The 16,381-nt window shown below is 41.8% G+C and overlaps 1 protein-coding gene across 2 annotated transcripts in view; it reads right to left on the reverse strand.

Moving 5' to 3' along the window:
• Window positions 1–6,250: 6,250 nt before the first annotated feature.
• MPP7 (MAGUK p55 scaffold protein 7) overlaps window positions 6,251–16,381 on the reverse strand; it is a 381,349-nt gene continuing 371,218 nt past the window's right edge. For both annotated transcript variants that reach the window (XM_073677586.1, XM_073677588.1), the window contains exon 18: window positions 6,251–11,060. In XM_073677586.1, the coding sequence (XP_073533687.1) occupies window positions 10,881–11,060 (180 nt within the window). In that variant the 3' untranslated portion in view covers window positions 6,251–10,880. The remainder of the gene's footprint in view (window positions 11,061–16,381) is intronic.

Here is a 16,381-nt window from a genome sequence, read left to right on the forward strand (position 1 = left end):
CTGGATTCGAATCCCAGGACAATATCTACATGAATTTTGTGTGTTTTCTCTTTTGGTGTGCTGGCTTCCTCCTCTCCAGGGGCTCTGGTTTCCTGCTGCTTTAAAAAAAAGGTCCTAATGAGTTATGTGCATGCATCTGACATAGGGAATTAGATTGGGAGCCCTCTTGGAATAAGGGGTCATTAAGGTGAATGTTACACGCACGCCGCTAGGTTCAGATAGGGGCGAGACGGGTTACATGAATTCTTTGGAATCCTGGGGGAACCGTTACTCAGGGCGACCGTAGGCTGCAGCTTCTCTCAGGCACACGATAGATTCAGTTGCTGACCAGACACATCTGACAAGGGTCTTTTTTAACAGTTTAACAGTGGAATTTAATCTGAAGCACAGCCAGTGCAATTCAGGGATATTACAGCAACAATCATCATTACAGTACAGTGTGTGTTTCTTGAGCAACCGACTCCAGTAACAATACAGTCGTTTCTTCACAAGGCACAGTATTACAGTCTCTTCAGTAGCATAATTCAGCATAGATTAGATCTCTTAGCAGCACATGTCTATGCATACACAACCACAGGCTTTTCCTTCACAAGGACACAATAGTACACAGCATTGTTTATTCTGCATGGTGATGGAGGGGGGGTGGAGGGTTTGATGAGGGAGATGATCCCTGTGACATAATTCATTCCAGTCCTTATCTTCCGGCACGATAATACTCTGCATTGTTAGTTCAGGGAGTTTATCTGACCTGTGTTTAGTTTCTCTCCCGAGTTCAGTTGCCTTCTGTCAGATACAGATAACACACCACCTTTCTCTTTGGCTTCAGCCAGACTACAATAACAAGTTCCCCACAATCCCCCTGAGGCTCTAAAACACTCCCTGTCTCCTGTGACTGTGTTAACCCCTCTAGTTGCTGGATGCTTCTGAAGCACAACACTTCCTATCTCCTGAGCTTGTGTTATTTGTAATAGTTGCTGAATGCTTTTGAAGCAACAGCTCTACTTCTGCATGTCACATGATGTTCCCATGTAAACAGGACTTATGCTGACAAGAACATGATGCTCTTTGCACACAGAACAATTGTATCAACGATCATTTTGAGTGCATGGAAACAGTCTAAACAGGCCACTAAATCACTGCTGATAGGCTACATGCAAGTCAATCGGCAGGTGTTTAACAGCTGAGGTCGAACTGTCTAAATGGACCCTGAGGGGGGAAGAGAGCTATGACAATTTCTGTATAGTGCTGAAGAATAAGGCTATGTGCCCACGATGCAGAAATGAAGCAGAAAATTTCTGCAGCATTTCTGCATCTCCCTGGCAGAAAAAACGCATGCAGATTGTGCATGCGTTTTTCCTGCAGAATACATGCGGATTCACATGCGTTTCCGCATGCAGATTGACAAGCGCTTTCCAGGCGATAGAATCACTTGGAAAGTGCTTGACAACTAGGTCACACTGTATAAATCCATGCAACCAGCATGGATTTATATAGTGTGACCGTAAAAATAAAAAAAATAAAGCTATACTTACCTCCGATGCCCGGCGTGGCTGCAGCGCTCCTTCCTGGCTGGTTCCCGGCTGCCGGCATATTGCGAGACAGAGCGGTGAAGGGCCTGCGGTCACATGACTGTGACGTCACCGAAGGTCCTTCAGCGCTGCCGGGCATGCAGAGAGAGCCGTCGGAAAGGTGAATATAACTTTATTTTTTATTTTATTCTTTTTTTCACAGGTACAATGGTACCCAGGTCTGGATGAGAGTCTCCTCTCCTCCAGAACTGGGTACCATCCGCACATAGAGACGCATAGAATCCGCTTGTACAAATGTACAGACGCGCATTCTATGCGTCTCAATGCAAGTCAATGGCGGGAGTTCCGCTGCGCTTCCGCAAAATTAATGAACATGCTGCGGATTTATGAGCGATGCAGAAACGCTGCGTAAAAATCCGCAGCATGTGCATTGACATTGCGGAATGCCATTGGGGACCATGGGGTGCGGATTACCATGCGTTTTTGATGCGTTTCCGCTGGGGAAATTCCGCAGCATAAGCGCATGAAAAACGCATCATGTGCACACAGCCTAAGTTGGCGCTACTTAAAGAACAGGAAATAAATAAAAATAAATGGGTTGTGAAAAATAAGCAATCAGCTCACCTGTCCGGGTGCACAACAATATACTCCAGTAATGGCGCAACAATCCCAACGATAGCCGGCACGCACATCTACTTAAAAGAATTGCTTTATTGATCCAAAAATATGAAATGCACAAAAAATGGTTGAATACAACAGCACAAAAATTAAGGCAGAAAAATATCCACTGCGCTCCCAAGCAACATGTTTCAGACCTACATGGTCCTTTGTCAAGGCTTGACAAAGGACTATGTAGGTCTGAAACATGTTGCCTGGGAACGTAGCGGATATTTCTTTTCTGTCTTTTTTAACTTTAGTGCTGTTGTATTCATCCATTTTTTGAGCCTTTTATACTACTGGATCCATAAAGCAATTCATTTAAGAAGATGTGAGTGCCGGCCATCATTTGGACTGTTAACAAATGGGTTGATTGCATGGGCTGTATGCTAGTTGTTTTTCCTAGTTTTGATATAAGGTTATGTGTTCACATACTTTCTTATGTTTCTTTTAAACCTTTTTCAAAAACATGTAATTTTGAGCTAAAAAAAACACAATGGAAACCAATAAAGTCAATAATTTATTTTCCTGTATAAGAAGTTGAATCCAGATTTAAAAACATACCATTGGCTAGTAAATTAAAAGGACAAGTTCAAGTATGGAAATGCAGACAACCGTACAAAAACATGAACAAACCATTGTCCTAGCATGGCAAACAGTAAATTACAATTAAATACATTTACTTAAAATGTAGAAATAGTGAACAGACCTAAAAACAGTATATCACAACCTGACAAATCCATAGGACATTACATCACCTCACACACGATAGAGATGACCAAGCGATACAGGCAAGCACAGTGTACAGTATACGGAGCGTACAGGAAACGGGCATTTCCTGTTTTGACAGCGGTAGATTCTTCAGTGTTTGTTTGTTCTTTTTTTGGGGGGCGAGGGGAATCAGACAAAATTAAATCACATTAGAAAATTATGAACAAAAAAGGCGAAAATGTACAAGAAACATAAAAAAAAATGATTAAGGCAAAAAAATTTAATTGGGTGTGCTCTTCGTATTTACATACGATGGAGAAATCGCTTCCAATGGTTGATATAGTGAGAAGTGGAGATAGATTATATATATATATATAAATACGCTTTTCCATATGACAGGTATAGCAGATCTGCCCAAGTTACCTGTCTAAAATCAGGACTTATTCTATATATTGAAATTTTCCTACTTACCCTGCAATACAATATAAAGGAAGAACAAGTACATCAAGCATCATTAAGGCAGTAATAAATATCCATAGATTCCTCTTATATACAACAAAAAAAATCACTTGATTAATCGTCCTGTCACTTTACCTTAGAAATAACGTTACAGTAGATGTGTAACGAATGGCTGATTTCCCACCGGCGAGGATTTTATCTATCCACGGATCCTGGGGAGGAGGGCGGGAGAATTCATGGATTTAAAAATAAAAAAAGGCAACATTCAGCCTCATGGGTGGTAGCTGCGGACTGAAAGATTGTCCATTCAACAGAGACCATGCTCAGTTTCAGAGATTAAGATAAGACGGGGGACATTTTAGAAACCTTGGTTTTGGGCATCATGAGAGCAGGTCCTACAGCTTTCTAAAAATCTATATGGAATGGTTCCAGTGTCACTATTCACCTCATCTCCTGTGCCCACCCATACTACGAGGATCCAGCAGAACGACCATTCATGCAGAGGTTGGAGCCCACAGGTAATCCCACCCCCGAGGAAGCAGGAAAGGACTAGCACCAAATTCCCAAAGATCAAGAGTTTTTGGAACGGAGATTTAGTCTTTCGCTCTAAAACGCCTCCAGTTTTATTCAGGACATTACACAGTTTTTCCATGACAAGAGATAAATATATAAGATGTTCAATTCTGTGATTTTTATTTTGTGGAGAATAATGTGCCGTGAGGACAAAGCTGCCCAATGCAGTAACAACTTAACCCTTCATATGACTAAGACTTTTATATTCTTGTTTCCACTGCATTTTTGTAACAAACAAAATATCACATACTATGTAAATCAGTCAATCACTCCCCGCAGAGTGACACAAATACTAGCATTGAGCAAAAAGAAACACAAGACCTTGACTCAGCATCGTCTTATGATCACTAGGCCCCCACGACATATCTCATGACTCCGCAGGGGCCTAATAATCACAAGAGGTGCCAAGGATGCCGGCATTCGAATTCGCACTGCCCTGGTCCAGCCACCATGGAGTACCGACATGGACGCCGGACCGGAGTCCTGTAAATCTCTTTGCTCAACTCTAACGTATACATTTGACCTAATGAAAATGTGATGTCTTTAATTACGTCACTGGCTTCTCGTGAATTAGTAAGCTCGAGGGATCTGAGCCATAAATTCCAGACTTCACTGTATTCTGAGGGTACATTAAGCCCCGTATTGTTTAGTGTTTCTAATAGGACAAAATATGAATTTGATCTCCTTGGGGGCAGGAAGATGAGACGATAACCAATGGAGACAATGCAAGCAAAGATAAATACATAACAAGTATTAAGTGCTAGATACAGACCTTCACTGCATCAAATGTATTGGGTTTTGAGGCTAAATGGATGGCTCACTACTGCTCAACCCCTTATGAAGCCCTCAGTGAGCAGACTAAAATAAGAAAAAAAGCATGCTGACCTCCTCGCTCCTTCATGATCTGGTTTATGATACATGAGTGTCGCATCCTACCAACGACCTCTGATGGGCTCCATCCTTCACAGTTCTGTTAGTCATGATCACCAAGTACCCGTTGACTAATTTATGTGTGTGGGGTCCTCCATTCTCTCTTAAAAAAAAAAAAAAAAAAGACATGTCGAGAAGATAGTGGGATTTAAACTGCCAATCCCAGTGAGTGATAAGCTGCCGCCTGAAGTTCCTAGAAGCCACTTACTTCACTCTCCCCAGACACAACACTTGCACGCTTGGCCAAGCTGAGTGTGCATGTGTATCGAGTGAGCATTTGGTTTGCAACTTTCTAATGTGAATGGACAACCTGATGCCAATTAGACCCTGTCTTGAGCAGAAAGAGGAGACAGTCTTACTAAATTGGGCACTACACTTCCCAAACCTGCAAAGGTCATTATTTATGTAGATGGAGCAGGCATTAATCCTGGGAAAAGTACATGGCAGCACCATATAGAACCTGAAAATTCACAGTTTTTGCTATTCATAGGCTATAAATTATATTTATAAAATGCCACCTGAGAGCGGCACAATATCTTGCTGTACATGGGATTGTACATAGGGTTTCCAGTGTAGTCTGAGATCACAGTAGTTCTAGCTATTCAGTCTTGCGATATATATTATAAAGCGTGCACTGTCCCAGTGCTCCCTCCTTTAGGTGCTGAGTGGTACTTTATGTTTCTACTGTTCCAATGCTTTAACATAATTTTTTTAGCAAATTTGCAATAAGACTTGATTCCCAATATCTAGTTTTGTGCATACAACTCCAGGGAGAACCATTTATTCCCAGTTAAAGTAGTTTTGCCGGATGAAATAAACAAGACTTACTCAACCTTAGCCTACAGAAATGCCTTCTTTTTCCTGATTATTTTGTGGGTACTTTTCTGGTCTTCCAGTGACATCCTGCCTACTGTTGCGCCTGGCATCTCCCCCAGTTGCTGCATATACGGATCGTTATTGACGTCACATCCAAGGACTCCTGGATATGCTTATACTTAAGGTGGCCATACACATTAGCCTTAGGTTGATGAAAATGGAAGAAATTAACTATACCAATTGAACAAACAATCTTTTAGCTGACCAATCACAGATCGTCATAGTCTGAAAGGAAGTCGGCCATGTTTGATTCTGTCGCCAGATAGTCTCAAAAATTTAGAGGCGCCAGGGAGTTTGTATAGGGATAAAACATAGCTTTTATTCGATCCTTAAAATCATATAGCGAAGATACAAAAATGAGGTAGATGATACAACGTTTCGGCCATAGTAGGCCTTTATCAAGTAAGAAATAAAAGTGATAAAAATTAAGCCATAAACGTTTGTATTTCTGGCTTGATAAAGGCCTACTATGGCCGAAATGTTGATTCGTTTACCTCATTTTTGTATCTTCGCTATGTGATTTTAAGGATGGAATAAAAGCTAAGTTTTATCCCTATTCAAACTCTCTAGTGCATTGGAATTTTCATTGCTTTGGACCTTTTGGGGGGTCATAACGTGTCAGCATGGAGCCACCATTCGTCCATGAGAATCGCTCAATGGATCCAGTACAGATAGTCTCGCCAGAAACATTGTTTGCTTGTCACCCGGTCTCACTGAACATGGATGGCAAGTTTGATCGACTAGAACGGGCAATATGGAGTAAAATTTGCAGCTGCATTGGTGTAATAATCATTCATCCATCGACCTACTTCTATGTAATGTGTATGGCCACCTTTAAACTGTAGCTCAAACCATGCAGAACCTCTCCACACATGCTCAGTAAAATTCCTCCAGTGCCCCCGTGTGAATCTTTCTGTCCACAACCCAAATAGTATATTGTCCGAAGCAGGAGGTGGAGTGTGCAGGACCCATACTCTGGATAGATGATGAACATCAGACCGGTGGAGGTCATGAGCTGAGCTGGTAGCCGAATGCAGAAAGTGTATGGAGAGACACACCACTGCTTCATCAAAGTGTTTGGTGGCCACTCCTGATACTGCCGATCAGCTCCTATTGACACCATTAAGAGATGAGCAGCAGTACCTGGGAACGACCATTACACAGTATATACTTTTTACATCTTGCTGCCTGCAAAGCTTATAACAGTATCAGATAATGATGTGATATTAATCACAATACCTAAGGTGGTGGTGCCATGCACCTGCCTCCCCCATTAATCTGAAAAAAGGTCATCAATAATATAGTAGCAGAAAATCTGTTGCCCTACAAGCAGATGCTTGGGGTAAAAAAAAAAATAGCATGTAGGTGCCTCAATTACTTTTCTGGTGAAATAGTCACAGCATTTGTGGAAGACCCCTTTAAGACCATAGACACATGTACAGTTTGATCCAGAATTCACGTGTTACTCTCTTCCATCTGACCCTTCTCTCTACCCTATAGATGACCAAAAAGATGGGCAGATGATAGGAGATGCTTATCACGATAAACAATGGATGTAAATGTTCTGACATGGAAATTTATTACCTAAAGTAGATCATCTACCCTAACCCCTCGAAGAAGAGCAATGGAGGTAATAAAGGAGAGCAGACATTGGGAACACCATAGATAAGTGCAGTTCATGGCAGCCTGCACTCTGTTAAAGTACAGAATGGAGGGATTGCCACAGTGCCTTTCTTTACACTGCAACATCTCTTCTGCTTTCTCCATTCAACATCGCTGCTAACCAATATGAGAGTTGCTTCTTGGCAGTGATCTAGGTAGCAGATATATAATAGGGAATTGCTTAAAATACAATTCCCTACATGTTCGAATGAAACTTAGAATTCTTTACATTAAAGGGGCTGTCCAGTTATCATGTATCTGCAGGATGGGTGAAAACCTAATGACCGGTGTGGGTCCAACCACTCGTGAACCGATTGGTAGATCAGGGAATTACAAAATGCCGGACCGCCGCTCCATTCATTCTCTATGAGGCTGCCGGAAGTAGCCCCATAGGGAATGAATGGAGCGAGCGGCGTCAAGCATGCGCAACTCATACTCCATTCTCACGGGGATAAAAGTTCACTGTTCTCTGCACGTCCCAGGAGTCGAATCACCATCACACTCAGGAATTATACCTTAATTGAAGGTAACAAACAATAGCCAAAAACGATTACTAAAAAGCCAAAATGTAAAACCCCTGCGCAGGTGAATGCACCGCTGCCATGTTCCTGCCCCTCGGACAGCGCCTATGTACATGGAATGTGATGATTATATTTCCCTTATTCCTTAACCTCGTAAATATCCGCTTATACACCACAGCGAGCAGCAAATGACGGTTTAATCGTCTGACATTGGATAGTAAGACACAGGAAGATTTCCCTGCAAAATGATTTTCCTGATTCCTTTCTGTATACATGTGTCACAGACCATCAGGGGTACCATGTGTGACGATAATTGTAGACATCTGCTGAAAGGATCTACCGAAAAAACTGTGCGGGCTGACAGCAGTGATGTGAAAAATACAGGCGGACATCTTGTAAGAGGCTCCATCTCCAGGCATTGGGGTGGGTGTTTGGATTATATTCTGTGTCATTTAGAAATTAATAAAAAAAAAAAAAGCATTGCTGTATTGTCATCTAAAGGGGACCAAACTACTAAGGAGGAGGCAGCCATCTTGTAATGTTGTTTCCCGTAGCAACCAGCCAAACTTATCAAAACTGTGGAGAAGAAAAAAAAATATCTCTGTTGCCCATAGCAACCAATCACAGTTCAGCTTTCATTTTACCACAGCTGTTTATAAAAAGAAAGCTGAACTCTGATTGGTTGCTAGGGTCAACAACACATTTGATCAAAAAATTACCATTGTGGTTCTGTTTCCCATGGCAACCAGTTTTCAAAAGTAAACTTTTTTTTTATGTGTAATAGGAATTATATGTAATTTTTTTTTCATTTTTAATGTACTAAGATTAGTAAAATAGAATACTATATACCTCATTGTGTTTATTGGTGGGCATGTAGACACCTTTGAGAGATTAGTGATTTTGGTAGTGATCGTGTAAATATTCAGTCGTGGTCATAGATTTGACCTAATAATATGTCCCTAAAATCCAGTTATCGGTGCAGAAAAAATATAAATATACAAGCGAAATAAGGACTAATATAACCCTTCAGCCTACAGAATATGGCCCCAAAGGTTGCACCACAGTTATACAACAGCTTGGAGCCATGATATCACTGGGTCCCTCATAGCTATGGTTGGTTATATGGCCTCGCTGTAGGGCCAGGGTCCCATGAAGCCCACCAGCCTACAGGATCATGTGCATGTCTACACTTGACTCCATCGTAAATCCTGCCGCCATCATGGCATGCAAAAAGCATATCATCATGAAGGACTAAAAGATTGCATGTGTAATACCAGAAGCGAGTGATCAGCTCCAGTTAAGGGATTGTCTTCTGCGGGATCCCTTAGTCCTGTTGCAATAATATGTAAAACCTTAAAGTGGTTGTCTAGGAGTAGAAAAACACGGGTCTTCCAAAAACAGCTCCACCCCGGTCTACAGGTTGTTTGTGGTATTGCAGTGCAGCCCCATTTACTTCCTTAGAGCTAATGCAATACCACATAAAACCTTTAGATGGTGCTATTTTTTGGAAGAATGCAGCCATGTTTTTGTAATCCTGGATAACCCTATTACAGGGGTTGTCTACTTGGCTCGCTTTCACATTGGGAGATGAGTGGTGCAATGATGTCGCGTCTCCAAGTGTGCATGTGTCATAGCTGAATAGTATCCACGTGTCCTATCCAATCATTCATGCGTAAGGACCGCCATGAGGAGATGGACGTCAACGGCAATGCTCACCTTCCAATGCCTAAGTGAGTCATGTCGGCAACCGCTTTAAAGAGGTTGTCCAGTATTAGTAAAACATGGCCGCTTTTTTTCCAAAAACAACAGGCTGTGTATAATATTGCACTCAAAGTAAATAGGGCTAAGCTGTAATACCAGACACAACCTGTGGACAGGTGTGGCGCTGTTTTTGGAAGAAATCAGCCATGTTTTTCTAATCATTTAAAAACCTTTCTAAGCCCACTGAAGGATGGTGTGGTGGGCCAGCCTTATCCTTCAAAAAGCTTTATATTGGACAGCAGGGCAGTGTGCCCTCTGAGAAGAGGCCTATGGCCTTATAAAAACCAGTGCAAAATGGAGCACTCACCCTATACCAACCAGTCACATTGCTAACGAGGCACACAGCCCTCCGACATGGCAGTGCTTCACCGTATGATGGTTTGTAAACCGCACACAAATAATTATAATATTATTATATTAAGAACCCAGAATTCCAGTGTGTGAGCCATGCTCATTTCACTTTGTACTCAGAAAATAACGACGACCCATAAATAAATGAGATACCATAGTGCCAGCAGTGCAAAAAAAAAAAAAAAATCAGACATAATATGCATCCAAGAACATTCTCAATAACCTTGTCCTTTCCAGTGTCATTGACTAAGTCACCGTGATAAAAAAAAATATATATATCCTTCCTCCCGAAACACTGCCACACCTGTTCATAGGCTGAGTCTGGTACTGCAACCTAGTCTCGTTTACTTTAATGGAGCTGAGCAGCAATACCCATCACAGCCTGCTGACAAATATGGCACTGTTTCTGGAAGAAGGCAGCCATGTTTTTTCCAATCCTTAACAATTCTCAAGTCTATCCTAATTATCGTAATAAATAAAATAGTGTTATTCTTCGCACACAGTAAGTAGAAGTCACATACAGGATGATTATCCCGCCTGCTGAGCCTCAGGTTGCCTACTTGTCGCTCATACAATGGCCGCCCCTACTGTATGCAGATGATCAGAACCCACAGTCTTCATTGTCCTGGTACGACACACGGGCCGCACTCTCCGCACCGACTTACGGCCAGACCTGATCTTCACCTACATCAAAAGAAGCCAACTGCTCTCCATTCTGACCCGTCTCGGAGAACAAAATCAAATGAGGGCTAAAAATTAATTCAACCGGGTGAGAATCCCACCATAGGACGAGCGATAAAAAAATAACGTAAAATAAAAAATATTTGTGCCATTCGCCATGAGATCGAGCTCAGGAATGGAGCCAGCTCACTGGTGCCCAGAAGATGTCTTTCTCCAGCCTGTCAAGGGTGGATTTCAGTTCATTGTACGCTGTGGCGAGGTCGTCATTTATGATGATTTTGTCAAAGTAGTGACCATACTGAACTTCCATGATCTGTGCCGACCTGATCATTTCATCAAAATCTTCATCCTGGGGAGAAAAAAAAAGAAGAAATTGTGAGGCAGATAACCAATAACATGAATACATTCTAGGGTCATGTACACAGATATTTTCAATCTAAAAAGTTTAAAACCCTTCAGGAATAAGTCATTTAGGGGTTAAAGAACCCACAAAAACATTTTATTTTTTATTTTTTGGAATGGCGTTCAAGTAATGACGCTGGCCAAACTTTAGATTAATGTTGGCCAAACTGGCTACCTATCTAATATGTAAGGGGTCCTCCGGACTCCCTCTGACGGATCAGAACAGTTTGATTTCAACATTCCTGTTCCTAGTATTCTCAGGTAAAACCCAAGAGGCAACTGACAGCAGCTTCTCGTCTCTCCCTATTCAGAACAAATTCATGTTGGGCCAACCACGTTGATCGACTGTTTGCCATCACAACTATCTCAAGAGTACAGTAAACTTAAAGTGTTATTTCTCATCGTCAAAGATGAGTGGTCTTACGTAGTGCTTTGAAAAAAAAGCAGTTTTGCAACTTACTTTTTATTAAAATTTGCAGTCGTTCTTGAGATATCAACACTTTTCTCTTTCTTGTTTACAAATTGTTGTCTAAGAGACCGACCACCGCTGAGTGGTCAGGATTAGTAGAGAACATTATGCTCAAGCCAATTTCAAAGCAGTGCATAGAAGCTCAATAGAAAAGAGTTTGGAAACACAGTGCATGGTTGGCCACTGCTGCTAGATAACAGTGGTGGTCGGTCACCAAGGCAATGAGTTGTATATTATAAAAAAAAAAAAAAAAAAAAAAAAAAAAGAAGAATGAACCGTGTTAATTTCTCAAGAAAGGCTAAAAACAAAATGGCAAAAGTTCTGGTCTTTAAAAGTACTATCTGACAATACAATACTCAGCTATGAAGCCATTAATAACCCTTTAATATATTTTTTCACAATTTTGTGGGGTCTAGTTTTTCTCAGGACAAATCAGTTTTTGCATTTACCATACCCTAATGATTATTTTTTTAATTTAATTAAATGAATCCACAATACTTCTCTTTTTTCCCCCAAAACTAGGACCTCAAAGCATGGTGGAAATAGACACCACCATGCTAAAATAATCTTACTTTCTGCTTATCTTCTCTGTTTTTTTCTTATGCAAATAGCCTCTTCAGAGAGGACAAGGACTTGAACTCTAGTGCCACCTATTAGAAGTAGCAATCCTAAAAGTCAACATTGATCCTTTAACAAGCCTTGCCATATGACTTGGGCTAAAAGCCAAACCAGAATCTGAATTTGCAGACATGGTGTTTCAGGGTATTGCCCCTCATCAGTGCAAGGTATGAGATTTGATTCGGCTAGGTGAGAGGCTTAAGACTGGGATCTAAGGGGTAATGTTTCTCCTTGTGGAGAGTGACAAGCCAGGCCGGGCATGTTAAAGGGTTGAGATGGACTTTTAGGATTGCTACTTCCAATAAGTGGCGCTAGAGCTCAAGTCCTTTTCCTCTCTGAAAAGGCAATTTGAATATTTAATTTCCAAGAGGAGCATGCAAGGCGTATAAGTCTCCTCATCGCCCCTTCATGCTGCTCTCCACATTGAGCAGACAGGGAGGTCCTGCTGCTTATACCACGTGACTGCCAATTATTTCCAGGAAACTACATTTCCCAGAAGCAACAATTGTCTCCTCCCAGCAGCAGGCATCGCCGTCTTGTCCTGTGTGCTGCCCACATTTCTCTATCAAAGTGATAACCAGGGAAAGACGTGACACATTAAAAAAAATGTTTTCTTCATTATTTCATTGGTCTTTCAAGTGTATGTTTGAGGAACGCTCAGAAGCTTCTGTGACACAACCAAGTGGTCCTTACTGACAGCAGGGGACGGAGGGGGCACGGAGCGACGGAGGGGGCACGGAGCGACGGAGGGGGCACTGAGCAGCGGAGGGGGCACTGAGCAGCGGAGGGGGCACTGAGCAGCGGAGGGGGCACGGAGCAGCGGAGGGGGCACGGAGCAGCGGAGGGGGCACGGAGCAGCGGAGGGGGCACGGAGCAGCGGAGGGGGCACGGAGCAGCGGAGGGGGCACGGAGCAGCGGAGAGCTCTTTGAGCATGCTCGTCCTCAGCTTAAGGGAAATTACACATGCAAGGTCCAGAGAAATACCCTAAGTTTGGTAATAGTGAGAAGTGACTGCACATGCTCGACCGCCTAACAAAAAACTAGTGGAAGACATGTCCAGTAGCAACGAAAGGTAAACAAAGTTGGAAAGGGATATTTAGGGGAATGAGAAATGGTACTCTTTTTTAACATAAGCGTATTTGCAACTATTTAGGATTTTAGCTTTGAATGGCACTGGGCCACCAAAGTGATTTTAAGAATAGACCACTAGTGACAAGTAGCCTTTGTTACTAGTGGTGTCCATGATAATCATGGCACTGTACATGGAGGATTAAGTTTGATTTCAGCACTGAACTAGTTAACAGCTGCGACTTGAGTTTTCTCTAACTACAGCAATTTGGGGGTGGGAGTGTAGCTGTGTATTATAGCTGTCCCAATAAATTGTGCCTGTAGGACCCCCTTGATGTAACGGTAGGTTAAGATTCCTTTACTACCCAAGACCCATCATGCACGTCTACGTCAAGGGGTGGCATGGGTTCAAAAGCTAGTGGGGGAGTTCAGATGTGGCGGAATTGTTGCAGATTTTCTGTGTACAATTAGCGATAACAGTACGATATCAGTGGATGGGTTTTTCAAAACCACATTTAGTAAAAAAAATTCTGTGTGTAATTCAAAGCGTGTGCGCTCTTACTGCTGCCAAAATCTGCACCTGCAGCCAGTGTCGGACTGGGGTGACAAGGGCCCACCAGTAACATTGACTAGGGGCCCACTGTTCAGCTACATGGAATATAATCTTACCCTAGTACACAATTTTTTTTATGCTTTTATATAATCTTAAACGTAATAGTTTCTATAATGAATCATTGGAGGATGCCATTCTCTGTAAACAGTGAATCAAGTGAATTATCACTTCTTCACAAGGGCCCACCGGGGGGATTCACCTGCTCACCGGTGGGCCAGTCCGAGCCTACCGGCAGCAATGGCCGTAGAGGTGTCGCACAATCATGCTGCAACCAAAACTTCTCCGATATCCCATCCCCTCTATGTCACACAGATTGGTCCAAAAAGCTACATTTTGGGGAGCTCCCCTGCGATTAGAGCAATAAATGCCGCTAAGAAAGACTAAGCAGAGGGCATCTCAGAACACAGTATATATTCTGCAAGATTTGGGGCACTGCCAGTCACACTGCTTCTAGTTTCCTGCTTCTCATTACAGGGAACTCCACATAGCAGCGTTCACATGTTACATCCCCCCTCTATGTTTAAAGTCAATTACGCTAAATGCACAAGCAGAACCAGAAGAGACCACAGGGTAATGAGCAGGGTATGTCCTTTATATCAATGCCCTCCTCCGCTAACCGAGCTTAACAAGTGCACATTTCTGGCATCGTCCTGTGTTTACTAACAGCTCGAACCAATAAAGGGATGATTTGCATGGACAAACTAGCGGTCAGAGAACGAGGAGACTCCGGAGGAAACGACTACAGATGAGGAATTCCACTGAGGCATGGCTGGATTTACAACGCTGACGATCTGAATGGCCGCACTATTTATTAGCGGAGTCTGTAGAGTAAAGGAAATAAGAGCACACCAAGTCTTGTGCATACAACATCGACACATTCATCTACATCTCCCCATCTGAAGAATTAATTCATGTCAGAATCACTTATTGTTCCATTCCTGCAGACTTGTGAAGAACAAACACAAAAGCCATAGATTACAATGCATGTGAAGAAGCATCTGATATGAGAGCCATCACTGTGCAAAATAATCACCGACAGCCATCACTGTGCAAAATAATCACCGACACGCCAAGTTTCAAAAAGTCCCGTAAAATCTTTTTTTTTTTTCCTAGCTGTGAAAATAAGCAAAACCCAAAAAAGAAACCCTCCAAACTTACAAAAAAAAATGGAAATAATATGGCACAGATGTGCATCTATTGTCCTCCAAAATTGACCGCTCCACATGGTGATAATAAGTATGCGAGAGACTGGCATCAAGTGAAGTTTGCTGACAAATTGTCTACGTAAGAAACAAAGGAGACAAGTCCCATTCTGGTCCATTTTGCTGACAGATCTCGACAACTTAAGTGAATGTGTCAGTTCATCAATGGCATCTTTTATACACAGACTGGCGAAGCTCAGAAAACGTCCATCAGATTTTTCATGGATATGAGAAAAACTAACACGAAGATGGTAAAAATGGAGACACTTAAAGCAAACGAATAGAACAAGGAACATCGCGAGAATGAAAAACGATCCATTAATTGACGATGCATAATGGACGCAGATGAGTGAATAAGGCGTAAATGGAGGCCTCGTGGGACTTAATACATCAAGCAAATTTCTTTTGGATTGCTGCATGCTAAGGTCATACTTCATTGTAGCGTAAATGCTGCTTTTTTAGTACAGAAAATCTGCTGTGTTTAACTGTCCAAGCAAAGTGGGTGCGAGTTCATGGAAACACATGCCCACCGTGTGTCTAAAGATGCTGCTCAATGTTGCGGTTTTTTTTCAGTACATTTTTTTCCTCTATAGGACTATGGGGAGCCTGAAAAAAAGTATATAAAAAACGCGTGTAAAACAAAAAAAAAACAACACAGTTGCGTTTTTAAGTGCAGAATCAAAGCTATCCTGTACTAAAAAAAAACAAATAAAAAAGCATTAAAACCACTGCGTCAACGCTGCACCAAAAAATGAATTAAACAAGGGGGAAAACATGGGTTAAAAAAAAAAAAGATACTTCTTGTATGTTATGGTATGACGATCTGATGAAATGATGCTGGTAAAAAGCAGCAGAAAAATCGCTGCATTGACACTATGTGTGAACACGGCTGAAGGTTACATTCACATATCCGTGTCAATATTTACATTCAGGCTTTGTCAGGTGTGAATTCAAGCAAGCCGCATTGCCAGGAGGGCACTAGGGGAATATTAAAATTACCATTATGTTTATTTATTTTTATTTTTTCATTTTAAACCATCAACTGTTAAGCAAGGAGAAAATCTACACCAACCTCCACACGATTTGGTATAATTTTACTGCTGCGGATTTCTCGCAGTTTTGCTGCAGAAATTTCCTCCACAAGTTCATTACGTTCGAACTTTTTATAATTATTATTTATTTATTTTTTTTTAAGTTTGACCCGAGACTTTTTTTTTTCTTTTACAAGACACACTTTCTTATCATTTCATGATATAGAGTGGATATTGAATATATTTGGGGGTTGCCAGTGAATCCTG

The sequence above is a fragment of the Phyllobates terribilis genome, unplaced genomic scaffold, assembly GCF_046119375.1.
Source record: "Phyllobates terribilis strain yellow unplaced genomic scaffold, ASM4611937v1 Scaffold_4__5_contigs__length_816908805, whole genome shotgun sequence".
Lineage (NCBI taxonomy): Eukaryota > Metazoa > Chordata > Amphibia > Anura > Dendrobatidae > Phyllobates > Phyllobates terribilis.